This window comes from Pleuronectes platessa, chromosome 4, assembly GCF_947347685.1.
Source record: "Pleuronectes platessa chromosome 4, fPlePla1.1, whole genome shotgun sequence".
NCBI lineage: Eukaryota > Metazoa > Chordata > Actinopteri > Pleuronectiformes > Pleuronectidae > Pleuronectes > Pleuronectes platessa.
In genome coordinates this window covers 18,836,236-18,861,949 of record NC_070629.1, presented here as the reverse complement: position 1 = coordinate 18,861,949, position 25,714 = coordinate 18,836,236, and the positions used below count along the sequence as shown (strand labels likewise).

The 25,714-nt window shown below is 42.5% G+C and overlaps 1 protein-coding gene across 3 annotated transcripts in view; it reads right to left on the bottom strand.

Annotated features, from left to right (window-relative positions):
* pcsk5b (proprotein convertase subtilisin/kexin type 5b) overlaps window positions 1-25,714 on the bottom strand; it is a 75,253-nt gene that overhangs the window by 44,841 nt on the left and 4,698 nt on the right. For all 3 annotated transcript variants that reach the window (XM_053421826.1, XM_053421824.1, XM_053421825.1), the window contains exons 2-10: window positions 25,507-25,611; window positions 17,097-17,249; window positions 16,029-16,172; window positions 14,662-14,738; window positions 10,258-10,346; window positions 9,529-9,701; window positions 6,579-6,791; window positions 5,180-5,280; window positions 541-644 (exon numbers count right to left, since the gene is read on the bottom strand). In XM_053421826.1, coding sequence (XP_053277801.1) covers window positions 541-644; window positions 5,180-5,280; window positions 6,579-6,791; window positions 9,529-9,701; window positions 10,258-10,346; window positions 14,662-14,738; window positions 16,029-16,172; window positions 17,097-17,249; window positions 25,507-25,611 — 1,159 coding nt within the window. The remainder of the gene's footprint in view (window positions 1-540; window positions 645-5,179; window positions 5,281-6,578; window positions 6,792-9,528; window positions 9,702-10,257; window positions 10,347-14,661; window positions 14,739-16,028; window positions 16,173-17,096; window positions 17,250-25,506; window positions 25,612-25,714) is intronic.

The window sequence follows — 25,714 nt, the reverse complement described above, 5'->3', positions numbered from 1 at the left end:
TTTATTGGAATAAAAAGAAGATGTGATTCATTGATATATCTAAAAAAATTACTTGACAAATTTACATGAGGGAAACTAATGCAGATTAAGTTAAATCAAGTTGCTGGAAAATAGTGATAAAAAACCGATTAAATATATATTACATTGTGTAGATTTACTGATTAGATATTGAACAGTGGTAAAAAAGCCTAAAATATGGCATTAAACTGGCGTCTCTTTATAATTTAAAAAAAGATTTCTGGTTTTACAGCCTCAACAGCATTATAGCCACAGCTACAAATACATGTGTGCATGCATGTTCCAGAAATTACTCTATTCTGTCATAATATGGTCTTCCTTATGTCGGCAGAAATCAAGACCATGTCACATAAATCATGAAACTTAAAGGTGAACGTGTTTGAAGTTTAAACTAAGGTAAGGTTGAGTTTAAAGTTAGGTTCTGGTTAGGAAACTATTGTTACGAGGTTAGAATTCATTTCCAGGAAAGAAGTGTTAGTCAATGTAAAGTCCTCAAAGAAGGACAACTGAGTGGGTGCGTACCATTGTAACCAGCGGCGTTGGTCTTCCAGTCAGGGGCGCTGAGATGTCCGGCTCGAGAGGTCTTCACGATGATGTGCTGTACATCTCTCCATGACAGAAGAGTACTAGAAGATGAAACACACCGATAGATGATTGGAAATATTATGTGATTTATGTGCTTAAAGCAAACATTTCAAATAAACATCCACACACACACAGATTCAGTCTAAAGTCTGGGATCACTTTCCCATTCAAGTGAACAACGAGGTCGCGTAGCACGAGAATAATGATGAGGAAAAAATGCTTTGAAAGATTTATTGTGTTGTGGAAGAAACAAGCGGAACCGAGGGAGAACAGACAAAATAAAAGTAGGAGAATGGACATTAAGACATGTCTTGGTTATTCGTGTTATGATTGGGTAGAGGGAGAATAGGTGGATAGATGAAAAGGTTCAGATAAAAAGGGGAAGGGGGTTAAAGACAAAGCACACGGATCAACATGCAGGATGAAATGTAAAACAGGGTAAAGAAAACAGAGCGATGTACAGTAGGTGGAAGATTACTGAGAGAAAATTACAGAGAGGCAGAGGAGGAGAGCGTAGATGTTCATCTGTTTGTTTCTCTGATCTCACGTGAGATCCATTACGAGATGGCAGCCATGTGTCTCCACTGCTTTGATGTCCAAACACTACATTAAAAAGGGGAAAAACCAGGAAGAAGTGGGTCACCAAGTTTCCTGGGATTCCCTTCCATCTCATATGCCGGCCAGATGCTCCGCTCCCTCCCCTCGTGTCCCTCGCTCGCCATCTGAGACCTCCAGAATCTGCACCACTCAGAATCAGTTAACCTAGAACTACCGTTTAAAGTTTGCACCCCAACACTCTGATTCAAATTCTCAAGCTGATCCACAAAGATAATTTTAAAAAGGGAGAAGTCGAGCATCAAGAAACAAGATCTGATCTGAGCGCACTGCTGAGCTGCTTCTGTGAGAGCAGGTTCTTTCACAGCGTCCTCTTAAAACCAAAACACGCACGAGAGGACGTTTAAAATCCACAACATCTGGGGGAAATCTCAGAATCACACATTTATCCACGGACTTTTACAGATGACATCAAACATGCACTTTATTCGGTGAAGCCGTTTTCAGATGGGAACTTGAAGCATGAATACGTTTGCCTTTTTCAGGTATAAAGAACATAGCAGGAGATTGTCCGGTTCAGACATGCTCACAGCCAGTGGAAGATACCCGTGACATTTAGGTGAGAGCTGATGATTCCGCAGCAGAATGCTCTGTGTTTCTGTTTATAGCACATTAACACCAGCTCCAACTCTTATCGGCAAAAGCTCTTGAATCTCTGTCTTTTCAAGTTCCCATCTTCGTCGGCGTCTTCTTCAGATTTGTAATATTATAGCTTTATGTCTGTTAAGTGTTCCAAACTTCCTCAACAAGGCCACTCACTGGCTGTGAATTTGCTAGAAATGTTCCTGCTGTTCTCACCCGAGTGGACATTTACGTTGCGCACATGCAGGCCCTCCTGAAATTGTCAATACTCCAGTATTAAAGCAGCTTTAATGTTCTGAAAATTGAATATGTACTGTGGAGTTGTACACTTACCTGTGTGATATGAGTGTTAAGGGCAGGAGTTTGTCTTTTTTTATATTTTTATCCCGTCTTTTGTAAAAAATAAAAATAAAAAAAATCTGTCAAATATATGTTTTACTTTGATGTAAGAAAAAAACATTTATTAAATACAATCTGGGATTAGGATTAGACAAAGGGTATTTTAGATGAAAATATTTCAAGTTATTCTGGTGAAATCCTGTTCGTGGTGAAGCCAAAACCTTACATTCCCATAATGCCCCGAGTACAACTGCAGCTTAGACACTGCTGTAACAAAATTCCCTAAAGCCCTTACTGAGCCTCCACTCATTAAATCCAATTGAAGAAAATACCCTGAAAATAAAATATCAAGTAAAAAGCCATTAAAAAAAGATGGTAGCAGAGTTAAGAGCTGTGAAAAGTCAGAATAAATAATGTTTAGATCAATATTAATGGGCTTAGCTGTCACTGTGTAATTATGGTCCCATAAATGTTTTATGGTCATTAATTAAAAGTGGCTTTGGCATCATTATCTAGGCCATGACAGCCTAGCCATAAACAAGCCAATACTAATTAATGGAGTAGCTAACATACCGAGGAAAACCAGTCTGATGTCTAATGTTGGTTTTCACTGCTCCTCTTCAGTGCAATTATAGATGAAAACACACAAAGATAAACCTCAAGGGGAGAAAGCAAATATCGCCTCAGTCTCACCTTGGTTCCATCTATAATCTGCATTTTCTGTTCTACAATCTGCCACCCAGGCATGAATTTTAACTCAGATGAATAGAGGAGAAGAAGAAAAAAAATCTCCTCGCCCATCTGTCCCAGCTTTGATCGCTTAAAACCTCCCAGTAGATGAGGTTCGTATGGTGGGTTATCCCCGCTCATCTCGAGCTTATTCCTCCAAATTTCCTCACTGATGCCTCCCGTCTCCCCTAGCTTTTCCATTTCTTTGCCTCCAAGGACACAAGCGAAAGGGGAAAGACATGAAAGTTTGCGAAGTCCTTACTATGCTGCTCCTTGCCGTGTTAGGACTCTAGCCCATGAAGAGATAAATCCCATGCTCACTTGAACATCTTAAAGTTGGCCAAATCAACAGAGAACAGAGCGCGGGGCCGTTTTCTTACAACAGAGAGTTCTGTGAAGTCTGGTGTAATGGCTTCTTGACATGTTTATCACAGAAAGTTTGCTCGCTTTCATTCACCAGATAAGAGCAGATATGATCGGCACTGCACAGTTTGTCTAAACTGTTCCCCTCTCCCTCTTTGATGCGGTCCTCCCTTCATCTGCGTGTGCATGCACGCACATTTATCCATGTGAGAAACTGAATGAATGGATTGAAAGAAACTGAGCACTTTTCTGGGAGAAGGGAGGAAATGAGCATTGTGACAGTGGTGGAGGCACAGCATGCAGGACAATGAGAGAGAGGAGAGCGGGCAGGCGAGGGGCGGTGGGTGATAATCTTGTTGAGGAAACAGGCTTATTTGCCCGGCACAGCCTGGAAACGGAGAATATTTTCTACTTCGAGGATTTGAATTGGATTATCCCGGTTAAATGAAGTGACCTGGTCTAACTGAGCTGCTCCACATGGGATGATGAGGCAAAGCCCGAGTCCAATTCTTGAATTTATCACAAATTAATCAACTCAACCGGTTTCAAAGAGGAGCGGGGAGTCATCTGCTGAGCAAAAAATCTCTGTCTTTCTTTTCCCTTCCTACTTTCTGTCTCCTCTAGGAGAAATATTTGGCATGAAAACACCTGGTGCATAAAAGTCTGTGCTTGTTGTAGACATACGATTTAAATCAAACACATCCATAGACCTGAACTTATTCTTCTACAGAAGAGGCAAAGCAACAAAGAATATATCATATCCAAGCGCATTGGCCAGGATAACAAATAACAGATAAAAACCAGATTTTTCAGTTTCTGAAGAGACAAATATGCTCTGAAACAGAATTATTATTAATATTATTAGTAAATGCATTTAGTAATTTACGTATGAATTAACTATGAAGAGCAAAATATGTATCAAAGTTCATTACATATCATTTTCTCAGCACACGCAGCAGCATGAACACGTGATCAAGTAATGCTTTAAATAGCTATAAAAAAGGGTGAGCGCTGAAGTGTCACAAAGTGGAGCAGAGTTCACATGTCCATAGTAAAGCAGAGACACCATCTTGTCTCTTGACATGATCGTGTCATTTGTGCCATAGGAATCATGATCACTGCAGCGACATGTGGTGCGTTCTCTCTTCTCAATGGAGTTTAATCCTGTTTAGGTTCAAGCACAGTTCACCACTGAAGGAGGCCCATGACAATCCATCATATCTGAAAATCTCAGGTGGAAAACACTTATTGTTTAGCGAAAGAAGGACTCAGTCTAGTGATCATCTTATTTTAAATCCACTGAAAACCCCTCTCAGACAGGTCTTGGTGCTGGAAGTCAAAACAGTCCACTGAAGATATCGTACTGGTGTGAAGAGATATAGATTTGAATAAGCTTTCTAACTTCAGCCCCCGAGTGCAGATTTAGCTTTTAAAGAAACATTTGTGAAACCTACACCTGATTTTGAAGAACCAGCAGGAGTCCTGCTCTGGTGCTGACCTTTAACACTAGTTCTGAGCTGCAGATGTAAAAGCAGTAAATGACCACATCACTACACTGAGTCAGAACTGGGTGGAAACGGGTGTATAATGTTAGATGCTGTTATATTTAGATGCTTTTATATTTAGATGCTGTTATATTTAGATGCTGGGTTTTACAGACCCACAATCAAGAAGTGCATTTAAGATATGAATGTTAAAACAAGAGGTTGATCTATGAGCATGTACGTGTCCATGTACACCAGGGTCAGTAGCTCCTCCGTACATTCTCAGTGCATCTCTGCACACACGACTGAAACTAGAATTAAATGCCTCCCCACCGCAAACCTGACTATGATTTATTTCTAAGAAATGCTTGTCATGCTCCACTCACAGAGCAACGAGTCCAAAAGAGCAACAGGGAATTAGAAGGTAAGCGAGGGGCGAAGGGATGAGGTTAAAAGGATCTTACTTTGCCTCCAGGGCCAGAGCAATAATGGCAGCAGCCATGGGAGCCGAGGCCGATGTCCCTGTGTGGCTGTCTGTGCACCGGTGTCTCAGGTCTGTTGTGATCTGTGGATAGAGGAGAAGGGGAGAGAGTCAGAAGGGATGAAGGACATATGGAGAGAAAAAAGGGCAGAAAAGAAACAGGAGAGGAAGGAGGAGGAGTTGGTGTCAACGCTGAAAGAGGGGGAAATATTCATAAAGGCCGACGATATATGAAGTAGAAGAAAGGAGAAACGTTAAAGAGGAGAAGAAAAACAGCGACAATGACGGCAGGAGGAGAAAGAGAATTCGACTGTTAAAGAGAGACTGAAATCATGAGGATCAGGAGGATTTAGATGCAACCAACTCTCATTCCAGCTTTGACACACTGCCTCACAAGCGATAACACACCCACACACAAACAAACACACAGGCACAAATCACCAGTTTACCGCAAAAATAAATGCCGGGGGGGGGGGACAGAAAGATGCAAAGAGACGTAGTAAACCTTGTTGTTCGAGCGCTGTGTGTTCACTGTGTTCACTTTGACTCTGCAGACTTTAGTCAGCCAACTAGTCAAACAGCTTAACAGTCAGTCAGCCAAGAAAAGCTTCGCTAAGTTCCAGTCTGAGCCTTCATCAAAGAACCTTTCCTGGACTGAAAAGTTTGAGGGATTATCCAAAGACACACACACACATGGTTTAAAATGTGAAAGTGGTCCAATAGCGTAAGAGTAGGCCCTTTTGGTTTGTGCTGAAGTAGATTACATTTTATTGTTCAGTGTGTGTGTGTGTGTGTGTGTGTGTGTGTGAACACACACATGGTTTGCCGTTTATTTTTTACGCCGCACTACAGTGCCTGTAATCGGGGGGAAAACATCAACCTCGACTTTAGGTTCGGACAAAAAAGAAAACCGGATGCCTGTCAGGTTCAGACTGGCTTTGGTTAAATCCAGACAGAAAAATGCGCCCCAGGACACTCTAACACACACAAAAGGCCCAGTTATTGCCACGGTGTAGGATGCTCTGCTCTTATTTGAAGTTATAAATCAAATATGCAATGTTTCAAAAATGTCCAGGCTCCAAATCAAACCATGGACAGTATTCAGTGTAAATGAATGGTTACCTAGGACATGGAGACGCAGAGTGGTGTCCAGGGGACCTCTGCTGAAGGACTCTTTGTCACATATTTAAAGCTGAAAACAGGAGTCTTACCAATCTGATTTCAATTAAGCCCAAAACATTACAGATACAACTTGTAATGTGTAAGTGTTCTGGTTTGCGGTAAAATAAGGCCACTGGTACTTTCAAGAATTCACTTGATTTCATGTGTTTAGCAGGGATCCTGGAAATCGACAACAGACACACACACACAACAATCCTCACAATCTTTCGGTCGTAGTTCTCCCCGCTGCTGTAGGTGGTGGTCAGCGTGGACGAGCACTCCTCCAGATACCAGGGCTTCCGTCCACTCTCGGCCGTGCTGGAGATGGAGATGGTGTAGATGGAGTTGGTGTAGCCGTCACAGGAGCAGTGGTCTCTGCTGCGCCCGCCGTTGCCTGAAGCCCAAACAAAGATGGAGCCACGGCCTTTCCTCCCCTGATCAGAGAAGATGCAGAGAGGACTGGTGAGCAAATATACGTCAGCCACAAGACAAACATGACATCATGCACACACACACACTGCCCAATTTTCCTTTAGTGAGGAGAAATTATTCAATTTTCAAGTGTTAATTTATCTTTCTATTCATGAATAGAACACGTCACTGCATCACATGTTCAATTGAAGTTTTTCCGTTAGCCTTCAGATGAAACAGTTTGAAAGGGTTCAAATAATCTCAGTGGCTTTACATGCTTGAAATGAGTCAATAAGAAAAAATAGCGACATCCATGAAAGGAAGCAAAGCATTAAAACCACAAAGGTGACATGACAACTTACAGTGTGCATACAAACAATTGAAGTTTTTGCATTTGAACACTAGATAAGAATATGAGAGTTCTTATGTGCATGATTTTTTACAAAGTTTTGGCTAAATCCTGCAGACGTGGACATTGTTTTAAAGCAGACCCATGACACGTGCAGCCGGGCAGCTGTTTAATATTCAAATACTCCATTGACATACAGACCAATTCCAGATGTATTTTGAGGATCTTGCTAATTGGAGGGCCGGAGCCAACTCAGAGCTCTGCATCGATTTAAAGTGTGATTAAAGACACCAGTTAGTTTACTAATGGAGAGTTTTGGTTTTCTTTTCCACTGGAAACCTCTCAGTCAAAATCCTATTAACTTTTTTTTTTTACTTTGTACTTGAGGAATTGGCTGAGCTGAAAATGATCTACACCCTGGTCCTGGTGGAGACACACTGAGGGAGTCACTGTGCTGCTGATGACCAGCTGAGTTATGAAGGCAAAGTTCAGCCAGAAGTCAGCAGAAAAGATATCTGACGAACACAAACACACACACACACACACACGCACGCACACGGGGCTTCTGTCAGGCAGCGATAAGTAAGTGGAGCCCCTCTGACTGATAGACGGATCAGACAAGAGCAAACGCTGACAGATGAGAGAAATGGAGAGCGTTTTGAAGGGCAGTTCGCAGAAGAAAGGACGGGACAAAGACAGTGGACGAGGGAACTGTGAAGGAGAGATGAGACACAATGTGAAACTGATTGACAGAAATCAGCGAGAGATTGAGAAGAGCAAAAGGAAATGTAGAGAGATGATTTATTGCTCCAACAAACTGCCTGTTAATACCTTTATCAACTGTCAGAAAAGTACAATGTCAATGACTGGTTAACTATTTAGTTAATTTATCAAAAGAAATGCTGATTTACTATCGTGTCAAATGTGAGCTGCTTTTCACTGGATATTATATTGTATGAATGAATTTAAATGAAAGAAATTCTATAAGACAGAAAGCCTAAAGGAATGTGTTGATGGAAATCACTCTTATAATTGAGCTGCTTTCAAACATGCACTGAACCCCTGAATATTTTCCTGCCATTCCTCTAGAAAAATGTGGGGAGAATATTTGCGTGAGCCCGAGTGAGAATACAGAAACTAAATTCACAGCGAGTGAGTTTCTAACACGTGATGGATGAAAACTGGAAGAATGCCAATATCTCCATGCATGTAGAAGACACAGACGGAGACGTCAACATGGAAAAACAACGGGATTTTAGCGATGATTGTTGATGTGCTGTGAACAGCTAAATAATGTCATACTCTAACCATACTCCACTAGCTTGAAGGTTCTGCTAATTTTGCTGTGGTTATGAAAGTGTCTGACACGGACAATCACCTGCTGTGTTTTTCATATATGAAAGAAGAAACTTAGATCCAATTTCCAGACATATTCTGGAGTTTATGTCTGAAAATCTATCGTTAACCTAACTCAAAAATAAGGAACATAAAGATGAAGACATTCTTCTTTCCTATACAGCAGATATAGCCGGGAATTACAAAACACACCCACGAGAAAATGTTTTTTACAATTTCCCTGGTAAAGAAACATGAGCCCGAGTGCAGCCCTCTCCACAGCTGTCAGAGGTATCTAACACCTCTGCTGTTTGTGTCTCTGACACCACGTGTCACATAGGTACATGTTACCCTTGCATACAAACCACTCAGCTTCACAAACGCACACTCACTGAACACAGGAGGACGTGCCAGCGCACACACATGCCTCACTCGCAGCCGTTGGACAGATATCTCCCTCGCCTCTGTCATCTTAAAAGGTCCGGCCTGTCAGGAGCACCGGGGACTCTCTTCGACTCACACTACCGACCTGTCAGTCCTCTTTTACCTTGGCCCTCTTTTTCGTCACATGCCACAGGCTCTCAGCCTCCCAGTCAAAGTGTTCAGCCTGAAAACTCAAGAGATCCATATATCGCCCGCCACCTCCTCCGCCCCCTCCTCCTCCTCCTCCAAGGTCTACATCTGCTTAATCGATCGGTAGGAAGCCAGTCGCAGGGAACTTTGCGAATGTGTAGATGTAAGCATGTGTGTGCGCATGTCTTGTGACCAATTAATGACTTCACCCCTGTTAACCTCCATTATAGCTTTTCCACTCTGCCCTGCCAACAACACAGCGCCAGCTTGTCGTTATGCAAAATGAGCTATGAATATGCAAATGGAAATATGCCGATAGATTGGCGGTGCTCTCCAATGTCCGGAGGAGCTTCAGGGGTAGAGATAGCCACAGAGGAGTCTGTTAGTATATAAGGCTGAAACACACACATCTGCTTTGAGTGTGTGTTAGCGTTTGAGCATGTGAATACTAATGATTATTTCTATACGTGTATGTAAATGTGTGTGTGTGTGTGTGTGCCCACCATGCGGATGCCGTTCTCGAAGGCCTGCCTGGCCAGAGACGCTGGCCCATCCACAGTCTTCCCGTCGTCATCGGGTCCCCAGCTGGCACTGTAGATGTCAATGTGCTGCGGCTGAAGGCTCAGAGACTTGGCCTCCACCATGTCTGTTACATCTCCATCCAGCATTCGCACACCTGGTACACAAACACAGACATAGTTCATGATCCAAAGTTGAATGTGTCTTCTACATGTTTCAACAGGACTCGCTGAAAACCTTTGACAAGTAGCCACTGGAGCTGCCTAATGCCCTGTCATAATTACTATAATAAATTCTAAACCAGCAGATTAAGTCAATAATTAGGCAAATTAATAGTTTAAGTACAAGTGTCCCACATATCTATCCATTGGATTCCAGAAATGTCAGTCTGTCTGGGAAACGCATATCTCAAGAACTGTTCATCTTATCAGCTTCACACTTGTGTTGATAAGGGCCCAAGGAACCAGAGCTCTGTGGCAGCCGCAGCTAGGACTCATCAACATCAGTAATGTTGTCGATGACAATAACAGTGAGTTCATGATAACAGCAACGACAAGTGTCTCTCCAGTTTGCGGTTCTCCGAACTTTGAATAAACAGGTGCACAGCTCTTTGTGCAGCAGCACTGGTGCAGCTTCAGGGTTCTTTGGTCCAGCAGTGGGTCTCTAGTTCTAGGTCTCTTTATAATGATTTGTTTACATCCTCAATCACTTACCCCCTATTCTGGCATTGTAGGCGATTCCCACAATGCAGTGGGAGTTGTTTGCAGCTGCAGCAACCTCGCCTGCACATCGTGTCCCGTGTCTGAGGAAAGAGTGAGAATGAACAGTTTACTACACATATCTGAACACACACACACGTAAAATACTTCTATATTAGGGAGGACACTCCTTGCCAAAAAAATGCTCCATAGCCCCTTACCGTAACCCTCCAAGCTGTATGCCTAACCCTGACCCTAAAACCAGGTCGTAACCCTTAAACAGCCTTTTGAAAAAGTGAGGACCAGTCAAAATGTCCTCACTTTCCCAAAATGTCATACTGCTTAAAATGCTCCTCACAGAGAATTAAGCACACACACGACGGACAACATGTGCTCGGGTGAGACGATGTCATGGACAAGGTCAACACAGGCAAATGTATACACAAGCAGTCGAGCACACACAAACCACCAGATAAAGATGCACCTTTTGAAGTGGAAAGCAAGGACACGTAAACACTTCTTCACAGATAAACGTGTGCATTCCTGCTTCCAAACTAAACAGGTTAAGTGTTACAAATGTTGCAAACACTGTAAATATCCCAGCTTTTTCCTCACGGAACTGACAGAGAACAGAGGAAAAGGTAATTCAACATTTGTGTCCCTACATGTACAAACACACACACAAGCAGCACAGAGTTTGGACCTTTGAAATGCGAGTGTAGCATGCAAGCAGTGTGCCTGTGCCCCCCCCCCAAGAGCACACAGACATAAACACAGAAAAACAGGGACAGAGGGGACGTTGAACATCAGTGACAGTTTAGACCAGGGGTCTTCAACGTTTTTCAGGCCAAGGTCTGAAAAACGGTGAGATGGAGCAGGGACCCCCTACTATATAAATTGCATAAAATAGGGTTTATATTATTCTGAGCCTAGTGCCATGTATAAACATAGCTACCCTGTTAGTGTGCATTCAATACTACCCTTGTGGGTAGTAGCATGCTAACATTAGAAAGGTGGATCAGACACCTCGCAAATCCGCCCAGACTTATTTTTCAGTTGCAGTTTATTTCTCTGTAAATTTGACAAAAATCTTTGGACATGAGCATAAACGCGATCTGATTTGCTAGTGTCTGTGCTGTCGTATTTGCATGAAATATATACAGTTCTGGTTTTGAAGAGGTGAATTTTGTGGAAACATTTTTTTTTGAAAAAATTAAATAAAACAAAAAATTGTCTTATCAGCCCCTGTTGAAGACCAGTCGCTTAGACTAGTCACACTACTTTAACAACTAATCTCTCTCTCTCTCACACACACACACACACACCAGGGTAACATTCCAGCAGTGGTGACAATCGGCCCGGGTCAGCGACCAGCGTAAACAAACACGAGCATGTTTGCGTCCTCCGCCTCCTCAAAAACACCACTTTCTGGATCGGAACAAACACGCTCACACATGCACGCACCTCCTGCAGAGAACATCTGCATCACAACACCCCCTGGAAACAGCTCTGACCGCTGCCATGGAAACCCAGCATCTAGCTAGCGAACCCCCCCCCCCCCCCCCGGGAACACAACCACACACACGCAGGGAAGTTGTTGAGTCCAGGGAAGCGCTCAGACAGAGGAGAATCCATTTCTAAGTAACCTGATGGTTTCGGGGTCAACATCTACATGATAAAGGTTTAAAAAGAAAATCCATCTTTCTCATCTCTTTATAATTAAAAGTAGTCACATTGGCTGTTTAAATATGGCTGATTTATTTCATGAAGATCCATGAATTATTCCCTTGGAAATCAGATAAAATGTCCAAAAAATTGAAGAAGTAGAAGTTTCACTTGAGTAGTTCTTGCGTGATCCTGCTAACAGATTGGCAAATGCTGCTAAAAAACATAAGCTCATTGGCGGAGGTAAATATTTAAATTAGATTTGACATAACCTAAAAATCACAGGCACGTCCGTCACCCCCCCACCCACCCACTTGATCCAATCAAGCACCGACCATGAAGTTTTATACCAAATCAGTGTTAATCCAGCCCGGACTGTCTGCTCGTACACGTGGGTGCTTGGGCCTCAGGGCAGCCGCTGAATGAGCGCCTACATTTGTACAGATGTGTCAACCTTCCGTTTATCCTCCGTCGGGTTGGAACGACAGAAGCAAACACAAATCTAACTGACTTTCAGTGTAACATATGAAATGGTTGCAAGTATGTGATGGGCCCCTTCATCACGGTTAATGAGCCAGACTGCTGACTCCATCTTTTGAAATGCTTCAGCGGTCTTCGTTCAGTTCACTTCACTCCACTAATCCATAAAATCGTCAGTCTGGCCGTTTCTTCCCTCTGTTCGCCTGTATTTTCCATTTTCTACACATCTGTGTCACAGTCACCCGGGGATCTCTCCGTGTTTCAGGCAGCAACCGTTTAATGTTTGTGCAACACACAATAGTCGGTTGGAACAACTTCAAGAACAAGTCCACAACTTATTTTAACCCTGCTTCAGTAAAGTCAAGTCTTTTTTTGAATGCGCCTGGCATCTCTTCTTCATCTGTATTTTTAGACTGGTTGTTAATATGGTGGCCCTCTGGAGGAACATTCATAGCTGCCCAAATCTTTGAGGAGACCAACATTAAGTACCGCCCTGCAGTTGTATGTCTCAACCAACCAGTGCAGTCTCACTACATATACTTATTTTCCAGACATATATGAGGTCACCGTGACCTTTGTCCACTGAAGCTAATCAGTTCCTCTTTGAGTCCAAGTGGTAAACAATTTAAGGAATTGAAGAAATTCACTAAAGGCAGATTTGAGATATTGTATTCAATGAGGTATTTCAAGAGTTGTGAGGTCTCCATGATCTTGACTTGGACTCACAGATTAACTGAATAGATTTGGAATAGAGAACAAAGTGAACATTTGCACTGAATTAGAAAAGATTCCCTGGTGGTGTTCCTGGGATATTGCGTTCACAAGGCAAAACCTTTGTTTTGTGAGGCCACAGCGACCAAAATCAAACACACCAACAAAGCTGTCAGAAGTTCTGTAATCCCGTTCTCTCCTATCACATGGACACCTGACTTCGACATTACAGACCGTAACACAATCCAATTTGTCATATTGTCCTTTTATAATCAGGGGTGGACAGGTTTCATTATCAGCAGACAAAGGGAACTTCCCTGTTAAAGCAATAGACACAGATTCATCCAAATGTGTCACTTGAAAACCATATGAGAGAAGATTTGCTTTCCTCCTGCTTCCATTCAAATTACACACAGCCAGCAGCAGATTAAAATCCACACGCATTAGGTCATTCTTGTTGCCATACAACAGAAAGTTTGACAACAAACCACATTTGTCAGATTTGGCCCTGGATGGTGTTATACCTCAGAAATCTAACACACGGTGCTTCTCACCTTTTAGGCATGATGACCAGTTTTAACTTGCAGGCCACCTCACGCAAACCGTTTCACATCTGTTCAGCTCCCATGAGAGACATGACATCAGTGTTTTTGATTAAACTAATATGACTTTTGTCAAAGAAGGATAATTTGTTTTAAAAAGAAACTGTAAAATAAAAAGTCAAGGAAGGCAAACTGCATTTCTGTCCACGCACATGTCAGAACCAGCTCATTCAGCTGCATCTGGAGGCCCCGTGTCTCTTTAAGACAATGTATTACCAGCAGGGACTGAACCACGGCCAAGACACTCAGGCTGCTGCTGCCAAACACACACCAAAAAAAATTCCCTCACAGAGCCAAACTGGCACAAGACAAGTGCTTGGACAAGCGACTCTCTCTTTTTTACTCTTACACACACACACACACACACACACACACACACACACACACACAGAGTCTTCCAAACAGAAAAACCACAACTTGCCCACAAATGTCACAATCAAATACACTAATGTCAGTCATCTCACCCACAACAAGGTCAGGGCTCAGCAAATACAAACATATTGAAGCAGCTTCTGGTAGCGGAGCATTCTGTCAGCAATCTGTGTTCATTCTGTCCGAAGTTGTGCAGGTAATCTCAAAGCTTACGGATATCGACGAAACAAAGCAGTACCACCTAAAATCATAAGGGGGCAGTGTGGACGATAGTAGAATTTTTTTAAGAATTGGTAAGAAACTACAGGAGTTAACTTGTATTTACAGACCAACGGCATTTACGATGTGGCCACTTTTACCTCTTTCTTAGGAGGTACATGTTTGTTTATTCAGAAACCCTCAACTCTGTGCTGCCCTCTGCTGCAACCATGTCGAAGTAAAGGATGCATTGTGGGCAGCAGCGTTTACATCCGAAGAAACGGACATATCTTTTTATTCACAAGGGCAGCACAAATTGCCATAAAGCCTCAATTCCTAAATAAACCCCACTAGGACTCTTATTAGGTCTGGAAAATGTGCTCTTTCTTACTTGTTCTCATTGGTTGCATCATATCGAGGCATTGGATCCATGTCGTTGCCATTGACATCGAAGCTCGCTTGAGGGTCCTGGAGGAGACATCGAGTTCAGCAGTGAGAATTATCAGAGGAGAGAGAACATCGGGTAAACAAGTCAATTCGCCTTCAACACTACGTGTGTATGTGTGTGTGTGTATGTGTGTGTGTAGGTGTGTGTGTAGGTGTGTGCGTGTGTAATAGACTTGTAGAACAACAAGCAGCTACTCTAACCCAATCAAACAGTTCACATTAGCATCACTCACAACAGTTTTGTAAATCGAATGCAATCAGGGCTAAGTCAATCTGCCACAGCACTCGCCCCTCAGCATAAACAAATCCAGGCATTAAGACTGGCTAATAACAGCAGCGCCAAACGAGGTGTGAATCGTTTTATCTGCACGGCGGATTGATGACCTTCCCCGCAGCCGGAGGCCAAGAAGTTACTCTCACTATCTGGCCCTGGTCGGAGGCAGACGTACCTCAGCACACTCATGAAGTTTGTAGCCGCAGACAAATAAACACGTAAACACAGCACGCATGCACGCCCACACGGTAAATGAAGCTTCCCCTCAGAATGTTATCCATGACGCATGATGAAACTACACGGGCGCCTTGGAAAGATGTAGAATTGGCAGCAGGTCGGGGGGGGGGGTAAAATTTCCATCTTACCTCTTGGACTAAGTCAGGATACATCAACATGTACTAATCTAATTATTTATATAGAGGCTGCTATGAAAACCAATAATGCATTAACACCAGTATAAAACTGGATGGATTAGGTCAGGATGTGATTATTAGAGGAATGGTTGTTTCCATTAACCCCTCGGAAGTCCTGGGCTTTTTTGGCCATTTTCTAAAGTTTTGTTATGTTAACTATGTTAGCCATGCAATTGTTCAATTCGTGTTGGAGCGGATGTGTAGCTTCTTCTTGTTCGGTGTCAGACTTGTGTCATTAATGTGAGAGAGATTATAAAACCCTTGTACAGATAATTTTACTAAAATTTTACTAAATTTCATTTGCGATGTTGCAAAGTAATAATAATAAGAACGTTTTAGAGCAACAACATAGCATAAACAAAGTAACTAGTTTGCACACTTGCCGCATTGCACTGTTTACTCTGATTAGCATGTAAACACATTCTAATAGAAGTTTTCTGGATATTTCTCATGTCAAACAACCCGTCAAGTTAAATATCTGTTTCTCGCCTCTGTAAACAAACTCCTGTGTGTACTGACAGGCTTCTATATTAATCAATAATTGGAATAATTGTTAGCTGTATCCTAACGTCGAGCCCACTCACAGACTCATATCCGCCCTACAGCACATACATACACACTCACGTAGTTCTGAAAGAGGTCTGGGTGGTTCCTCTCGATGCCGTCATCCAGTATGGTCACCACTACGTCTTTTCCCGTGTAGCCCCTCTTCCAAGCCCCCATGATGTTCATGTCCGACTGGCAGTTGTGGACGTCATCGTTACAGTGCTGGAGAGGCAGAGGAGAGGAGAGAGGAGAGGAGAGGGTGTGCTGATCAGGATTTAGCAGGTGTTATTCAAGGGCAGTGCATGAGTGAAAATAAGTGACATTTAGATAAACTATTGCCGATTCTTGCTCCTGAATAAGTCTCTGTAAATCACTTAACATTGATTAATTTACAAAACTTACTGCTGGACATATTAACAGAGATTTCAACTCTGGGCCATGTCAGGTAACTTTGTTGGAAATAACCAGAGGAAGCTTATTTTTTTCTTCTATTTACACATCAAACACACCAAGTTCAGAGAGTTCTGTCCTGAAGCTAGAAAAATATGTTTATAACAGCTGGTCAAAGTATTAGGATTTATCTGTAGTCAGTTAACAATTGACAGAGCTGAGGACTCTCAACCACACATACACACGCACGCAGAAAGGCATAACTAAAAGAGCAATGATCTGAGGGTGTAAGCAAACACTTGTGATAAGCAAATCTCTGTTGTAGAGTAGTAGAATTTGAGAGTAGCGTGTGTTTATGCATGCGTGTGTCCGCATGTTAAATTTATTTGCACAACCTGAAATGTAGGGACACGTATAAACTTCCCTGTGACAAATACTTAGAAAGTGTCTTTCCTTGACCCTAAATTGTGTTTTGTTTAAATAAAGCAATCGCAAAAAATTGCATCACTTCGGCTTTTCCATTCCTTTATTCAGTAAAACACACAAATCCCTGAGCTGCACTGACCCTGCAGTAATCAGAACCATAACATGACCTCAGCCGACCTTTGACCCACAAACTGGATAAATGTGGGCAAAGAACGACACGCAATCCTCTGAAGAGGAATGGACGAGCACAGCACGGACACTTTGTCTCGGACTTTGTGATATTCTTGTTTTGGTGCAGTTAACACAAAACAGAATTTACAGCGTACTCACGATGTACCACATACTGCTCCACTTGGCGTCGTTATAGAATATGTTGTTCTGGGCCGGACTGCTGTGGGCGGGGCTTGACAAAGAAAGGGGTGGGGATGGTTTGTAATCCCTCTTGATCCTCCTCTTCACCACCTGCTGCTGTATCCACTCCACCTGAAACACAAACAGGAAACTGAGGACGCATAGAATAATAACACACACCAGTAGAATCACTTCAGAGATAACACTCGACAGGAGGAATTACAGTTAATAATGTGATCAAGGTAACCCTATGACTAAGGTAAATACAAGGGGCTGGAAAAACCTGGGATCTCATCGAATTGTTGGTTTTTGCATCTTCAATGAAAAAGTGAAAATATAACCAAACGCAAACCTCCACCACAGAATCACAATCACAATCCAGAGCCACACAATACTTCACATGATCACATTAGCACTTCACATTCGATTATTTTAAATCAAATTTTTAAATCCTACCCTTTTAATCTTGCTCATCATTGAGGCCGAAGTCTTTTTTTTTCTCATTTACTTTTATCTAATTTACATTATAGCATCTTTCTCTCACACAGTTTTTAAGTGTGAGAGAAAGAGAGAAAGTAAGCGTTGGCTCACTTCTTGGTTTTAACATGCTATACAATTATATCTGACTCGACTACATGCGCCTGATTTTTTTCTTTGAGTTCTCTGCATTACTTCTTGAACATTTTTGAAAACTGAGGGTTAATGGTTTCTTCATTGGCTCAAACCTCACCCCTCATCTAAGTTTCAAGGAAGATGCTCCAATAGTTTCTGTTTAATCCTGATAAAATATACACAAATGGACAAACGTAGGCGTAGGTAATAAGTGAAAATATAAATGCTGTATTTCCTCTTCTTTGCCTTATGTGATGACTAACAATAAGATAAAGACCATTCGGAATGAAGAGATATGTCTGATGACATTTTTTACTACAGGAGACAAGAGAAATACTTTTCATCATAGAGAAGTAAATATATATATTAAAAGCTCAGCCCTAAAGTGGTTTTACCCTCATGGTTTATCACTAAATCACTGTAACAGTGTTTAACAACTGAATAAAATAACACTGGGAGAATTGACAGCATATGAAGTACTTGTGGAAAGATAAAGACGAATCGCCAGATCCCACCATCCAGAAGGTTATGCTTTCACTCCCGATCTGTTGCTGGTTTGCAAGCAAGATTATACAAATATGACTGAACAGATAATCATGAAACTATGGGTCAGGGCAGAACCCATTAAATGTTGCTTGCAGACTTGGAGGCAGATTCAAGATAGTTCTTTCACATTTGTTAAAACTGTGAGGGATTTTTCAACATTTTCACAGAGAAAAATTCATGGACCTTGATGGAAAAGAAAACCCGGCAGGACTCATATTTGTGAGTGTGTGCAATTTGGGGAAGATCCAGATAAAAATCCAAATCTAGCCTTGACAGAGGTATGCACTCTACTGAGTGCCATTCTAGTTTCTTAAGTATCCAACCAAAAGGTGCACTTAAAGTATTTCACACTTTCCCTAATAGAGTGGTTTGTTTGGTTTGACCTTCTTTCGCTTTGTGTCTTTTCAGACACACAAACACACACATACAGACAAATGTCTCTTAGGTAACATCAGTATCTCAAATGTTATGAGCTCGTACTTCAAGGTGCAAGACATTCTTTGGCAGGACTCTCGCTCCACTTTCAGACGGATTTCACTGTTGGAGCTGAAAACGATGGTTGAACCCATGTGGTTGGACCCATGTGCTTGGCCCGGTCAACACCCTGAAAATCTTGTGTTTAGTCTAGCAGAAGTTCTGCAGACTTCATGAGAGCTACCAGCAAAGATGAAAAACTAAAACATGAGCAGGCGTGAGACTGGCACAGGAAACATCTGTTACACTGTATACAACCATGTATATGACTTGGGGATTCTTCAAATATGTGATCATGATAACGTGAGAGTTTTACGCATTCACTTTAAATACAGTGGATGTTGAGATTAACTTATTTTCAAAGTGTGAGTAAAACAATCACCGCTCTGAATGTAAAGTGTCCAGCTGCATTCACGGTGAACAGACAAACTCTGCACATAAAGAGATAATCAATAGAATCATTTTCAATCTGCAAAAGTGTTCTCTGCCCGTGGCTCAGTTTGCAAGAAAATCGAAAGCTTTACTGAACAATGTCCGACTGCAAAGACCGAGCGTCTCTTCACATCAATGCGGCTCCAGCAGAAAGAGGAGAGGAGAAGAGAGAGAGGGAAAAAAGAAAAGAATATAGCTGACATAATGACTGCAGAGTGATTATCTGGTCTCATGCACTGAAACAATCTGCCAGGCTCTCCAGAGAGTTGGAGAGTGAGGCAACGAGACAAGATAAGACGGGAGAAGGAGAGGCAATGAAGAGCTGAATTGAACGAGTCCCGGGAGAGGCATTAAAAAAAAGGCTGAGCTGGAGGAGGAGGGAAGTGAAAACAAATAGCGAGAGGGGCCGAGAGACAGCGAGTGAAGGGAGGATAATTGATTTTATAAATAACATTGATTTAATAACTCAAATATGCGGCTGCTTATAGATCATGAAGGAGGGAGAGAAAAATGGCGGTGGGTGTCGTAATTTAACATCCCGAGAGTGTGGAGGGGAAAAAAGAAAGCGGAAGGCAAAGTGAGAGATTAGGAGTTGAAACCCAGTGAGATGTTTTGTTTAAGCCCGGAGCTCCTCTGTGAACCGAGGTCTCAGCTCATTTCTCTCCTCGTTCTGTCAGGACCATCCGCTTCAAAGCAACCCTTTACACACGCTATTAGCCTCGAAACAACGCCGTCATCAGGAACTGTGCGGCGAGTGTGTCGGCGCACAACCACCGGTGTATCATTACGAATTTGCATACATTATCATCGCATCAAGCACAATCTTTGATCAGCAGCAAAACTCTTAACTGCTCTGGTCTGCGGTTGGATCCAAACTTGTGAGCGGTGTCTCTGGAGGAGGTGTAAGTGTGAAAGTAGAATATACTTTTGTAAATAAGAAACGCCTTATCAAAATACTTTGTTAAAAAAAACAAGTAGTCTGGAGCAGCTCAGTAGTTCTGCAGCAGTAGATGCTGTACACGTGAACATAAATATCTGTGTACTTGACATACAGATATTTTAAGCATATATATATGTACATATATATGTAGATATATATATATGCTTAAAATATCTGTGTATGTCAAGTCTGCATGTGTTTTACTGGTCACTGTAATGTTGTCAAATTTAGTTCTAGCACTATTTATCTTTGCTTATAAGGTGGTTTCCTATTATTACCTTTAATTTTCAAACTGTTGCTTACAAAGGTGGCTTTGTATTACTTTAGATGGATTCACCTTTAAAATACTCTTTGTCCTCCATTTGTAGGATGACCCGAGGCGGATAAATGATATTCAACATTTTTTAAGGTTAATCCATCAAAGAGCAATGCTATCCATTGCAACCACTGACTGATCAACCCATGCCAAACCTTTGCCAATCGCTATCCAATCGCTAAACAAAAGACAATATTGCCACTCTATTATTGCCTATAAAACTTGCCCATGTATCACCGCTTTGTTTTTTGTGCCAGTTCGCTGGCAGGCTCCGGGGCATGACGTTTGGATCAGCTCCTTTCTTTTAACTCCAGCTTGGTGGAGCGGAGGAATGATCTGCTCGCACCTGTACCTCTCTGTCGCCATCTTTTTTCTGGCTTTCATCGCACTCCGGCTCCCTCTCCTATCCCTGCTTTTTCACTTTTCTTATCCCTCTCCCTCATCCGTTGCTTTCCTCGCTGCATTTCAGGTCTTTGTAGATGCCCATTTCACTCAGAGATTGCCTGTCTTTCTCTGCTTTTCTCCTTCTCATTCCCACTCCAACCCCCTTCCTCCCTCCTTCTCTCTCTCTCTCTCTCTCTCATTCGCTCTCTGTGTAAGGGTTTGCAGGTGGCTCTCGCTGGCTGGGTCAGTAACCGGGGAAAACTGGGGAAGAGTTCACTTCAGTAGAACAAACGGGAACAAATTGATCCACTTTCACTGCCGTTTTAGAGACGCTGTTTTGAGCCACGGGCGTTTTAAAAGAATAAGGTCAAAGGCTGATGTAGCAGAACACCCAACACAACCTTTGGACTGACAGGAGATGCCGGTTCTTCTGGTCTCTTTAGTGCAATCGAGAGCCTCGGCCCGAAAGCGCAGCACATGGTCCCGCAGCTTTCCACAGATGGTTCGAGCTCTGTGGTGCTGTGCTGGCCAGCTGTGGGTGCTCGTCTCAGGGCGTCCAGTCTTAATGGTGCATCGGTTAAACTCGTTCAAGGAAAAGCAGTCAAAGGCAGAATGTAACACGTGTATCCAGGCTTTATGGAAATGTGTACCTGGGACCAAGTGGAGTCTCATAATACCTACATGTGCATAGATTGCCCCCTAAGGTCCTGACCGGTACACAAGCTCCATCTGTGTTGTCTCCTTGATGCTGCGCGTGTCCTTGTTTTCCGCACATGTTCATGGATACAGTGAACTCTAAAAGCAGTCGGATGATGGTGAAATAATTCAAAGAGCTTCAGTCTGACATTGAGTGTTTTAACTGAATAATAATTGGATCTGAAGTAATTTGAGCTCAAGTAGTTTTAGTGTTACTAGCAGCTGAGACTGGGAGGTAGAGAGGGTCGTCAACTAACCAGAAGGTGGTTGGTTCTATCCTCCAGCCTAGATTCTAAAAGTTTCCTTGAGTGAGACACTGAAGCCCAAAGTACTGGTGACTGTGCTGACAGTGTGAGATAGACAAACGGCTGCACAGAGAAGCACTTTATGAACGCGACCTGTGCTGTGAAGTGCTTTGAGTGGACAATAAGACTAGAAAAGCACTCAAACTTTTAAAAGCTTTCACCTCATATACAAATCTAAAAGAAAAATGTCATCATGGCTATGTAATATAGAGTATTCCGGCGAAGATTCAGCTCCGGTTCACACCTGGCTCTTAGTTTCCATGTGTGGCGGTAAAAAAAAATAATCTAAACAGGACGCCGTGAAGAGACATTGGCCGAGGAGTTCTGCAGTCATTTCTCTCTGCTAATCTCTGCAGGGACTTCAAAAGGGACATTGTGTAAAAGGAGAAACAACCGTCGTCTTACTCTAATTGTTGTTTACGGAAAACTTGAAGTGGCTTGAAACTGAATTCAAATCAAAGCAGACTGAGGGTACTTGAGCTCATGTCACACCAACAACTAATAACAGCACAGAGCAGCAATGAAGAAAAAAGAAAGTCAGCGGCTGTTGAAAGTCTCTTGGAACTCCCAGTTTCAATGACTCACGGCTGTACGTCAGCAAAGCTGTGCAAGGTGCAAGCTGCTTAAGCCACAAAGAGAAGATCTCCTCACTCACAGGTTTGTATGAGCAGTGATCCTCACTTGTCTTACTCAGATGGCTATACAGGGTTTTCTGTCTTAGTCAACCTAACGATGGTTCGTTAGACCTTCAGCGTTTGTTCAGATGCTGATTAACATCTGTCATAACTTGGACTTTGAATTCAATCTTTGAAAAAGTCTTTGAGCGGTTCATCAAGGTGAGAATGCCCGCTTTCCCCCAGCCTGGAGAAATAACTGGTCTTTGACACAAGAGGCAAGTGCCTTCTGCAGTTAGGTGAATGCCATAAAGCAGTAATCTGTGCTGTGCGGCATCGCCATGGTAACGTGTGCCAATGAGCACTGGGGATGGCAGGGTGCGCCTTTCATGGCACCGCTACACCCATCTGACTCACTCGCAAACAGCTGTCATCGTTACAAAACCTGATTGCAAAACATCCTTAGCAGAGTGCGAGACATTGCAGGTGCCAGACCGGGCATCACGTCGATCCCAGTCCCACAGACTGGTCCCACAGATTACACTGAAAGGATAGCGACCCAGTGAAAAAAAAAAAATCAGTGACAGCTCCATTCCTCTCCATTCCGCTTTTCCCTTCCTTGGTTTCTCTAATCCATCTTTACCCGCTTCAGCTCCTCTTTACTCTCCGTCTGCTCCTTTTCCCCTTTCTTTCATTTAACCACTCTTCTCTGATCTAGTCCTCTGAAATCTCCATCTCGCAGCCAGCTGGCATCGGCACACAAACCTTCCACCACCGTGGCACAGTGTCAGGCCTGAGAGAGCAAGGGAACCAAAGACAGGGGGGAGCACACTGAATGCAACAGTGAGAGAAAAAAAAGGTGAAGGGAGAAAGGGATGACAGGTAAGGACAGTGGGTGGACAAAACGAGCTGACTGGACCAAAACAAGAAAGGACAGATATTTGAAAGGAACAGTGCGCCAGAGGCACCGTTTTGCTCACTCACTGTTTCCTTCTTCCCATTTCCCCTCTTCTTTATATAATCACAGCGATACATCATCATCATTCCTCTGCAGTCAGCATGCACAGATACAAACACATGCACCTGAATGCAGTACACACACACACACACACACACACACACACACACACACACACACACACACACACACACACACACACACACACACACACACACACACACACACACACACACACACACACACACACACACACACACACACACACACACACACACACACACACAAAACCAGTGCTGCTGAAAGAAAGCCCTGAATCTCCAAAAGTCCGCATTTTTCAATATTGACATAAATGGATATTTTAAGCTATACAGTAACGGGGTTTAGACAAAAATGCACTAAGAACATTCACATGTCAAGAATGAGGCATTTCCCCAAACAACGCCATCTGAACCCATTTAACTTTAAAACTCCATGTACATACAAATATAAACAGTAAAGAAAAGTCTGGTGAAAACACTGTGTGCTGCTATCGAACACCATTCCCACCCCCATGATTCATTTATTTATTTTGATTAAGTTGCGGGTGGTGTGGAGTTCAGGCTTCATTAATAATGCAGCCGGGGTTCGATGATCTTGTGCTGTGACATGTGGAGCACCGACAGGACCAGAGTGAGGGTTTACCTTAGGTCACGCGCTCCTGTTTAAAGGGCCGGTTCACCCAAACTACAAACAGAGGCCCCCCGTCATGTCCTGTTTCTAGGCTACCCCTTAATGGTGATTTAGCAGATCCATTTGACTGGTTTACTTTAAAGTGAACTCGATGCAGGCTGAAACCAAATTCAGCAAATTCAACAGTATTTTGTTTCATGCAACTCTTCCTGGTTGTGGGGTGTAATGCATCTTACATTAAGAAGCTGTTGTCAGAGCTTTTTACTTTTTTTTAAACTCTTTAGACTTATATAATGTTTCATCCCCAAGCTCTAAACCTATCCATCACAACTTAAGTTGTCCGGGGTTTGTAAAATAGAAATGTAGCAGAACAGGCCTCATTTATCATACTTCTTCTGTCAGGACCGTGATCAGAACAGCGTGAGACAACAGGAAAACTGGGAGTCTTGCAATGTAATAGTCCCTGTCCTCAAACACACTTAGTCCTGCAATAACCCACTTGAGTGCACGTCCTGTCTTCAACAACAAGGACAAGAAAGCAGAGTAATTTGAGTTGTAGTGTTAAGTGTAAGTCACACTCAGGGTTGTATACTGTCAACAGTCCATTGTGTTTTCTTTTATATGGGACTTTCTGTGGCAAATCAAAACGGCAATTCAAATTTACACAAATATACAATGTGCTTTAACATAAACAGGCTTGCCAGAAAATGTCTATGGCTTTCAACAAAACCGCATACTATTTATCAGCAAGTGTAGTTTGCTTTCGTCACATAAAAAGTAATCACATCAGTTCTGTGCTCGGGTCACATGATCACGACATAGACTGTATAAAAAAGACATGACGGCTCCCCAAAGGTGAAACCAAATCACCTCAATCGCCCCCTGGTGGCTGGCTGAAGTGTGGGTAATAAACCCAGCCACCTTCATGTTAGTGGATGGGACATGGACCAAACTAAATAACCCTCAGAGATGTTTTCTGTCCATTTAAGTAGATATTATCAAACTAAAATACAGTATGATCAAATTTTCAATGTCATTTTTCTGGTGTGTTTGGTTTTAATGAGTTACTTGATGCTATAAAACACAATAAAGGGTAAAGATGGACAGCTGAGACTGACTCGTGACTGGGGTGAACAGGTGCATTGGTAGGATCTCACTACAGCAGCTCCAACCACCTATTGCTATAGCGCAGACTCTGGCTCCAAATGTCGCTGGCGGAGTATTGCAGCGTTTCTATCCGGGATATTTTGTCTTAATATCTTGATATTGGGAGGAAGTGGAGAAACGCCGTCCATATTGATATAAAGTCTATGAAATGCCATCATGTATTCATGAAAAGCAATGATGTCGAACTATCTCCAGTATCATTTAAATGCATGAGAAAGATTCAACTACTTTGATTTGAAACCTGTAATTGACAGAACCACACAACAGGCTTACCTTGGGCTCCATGGATATGAAACTATGGCGTCCACGGCTGGACAGAGTCGACCGCTTGATGGTCCGACTATGGAAGAAGTGATAGTGATCTTTGAGATCCCCAATCTGCAACAAAAAAAAAATATATAGGCTTAAGACATGTTCCATAATCCTTCCCACAACCTCACTACATATAATAGGGGAACTATTACAATAAAATATAGTATAT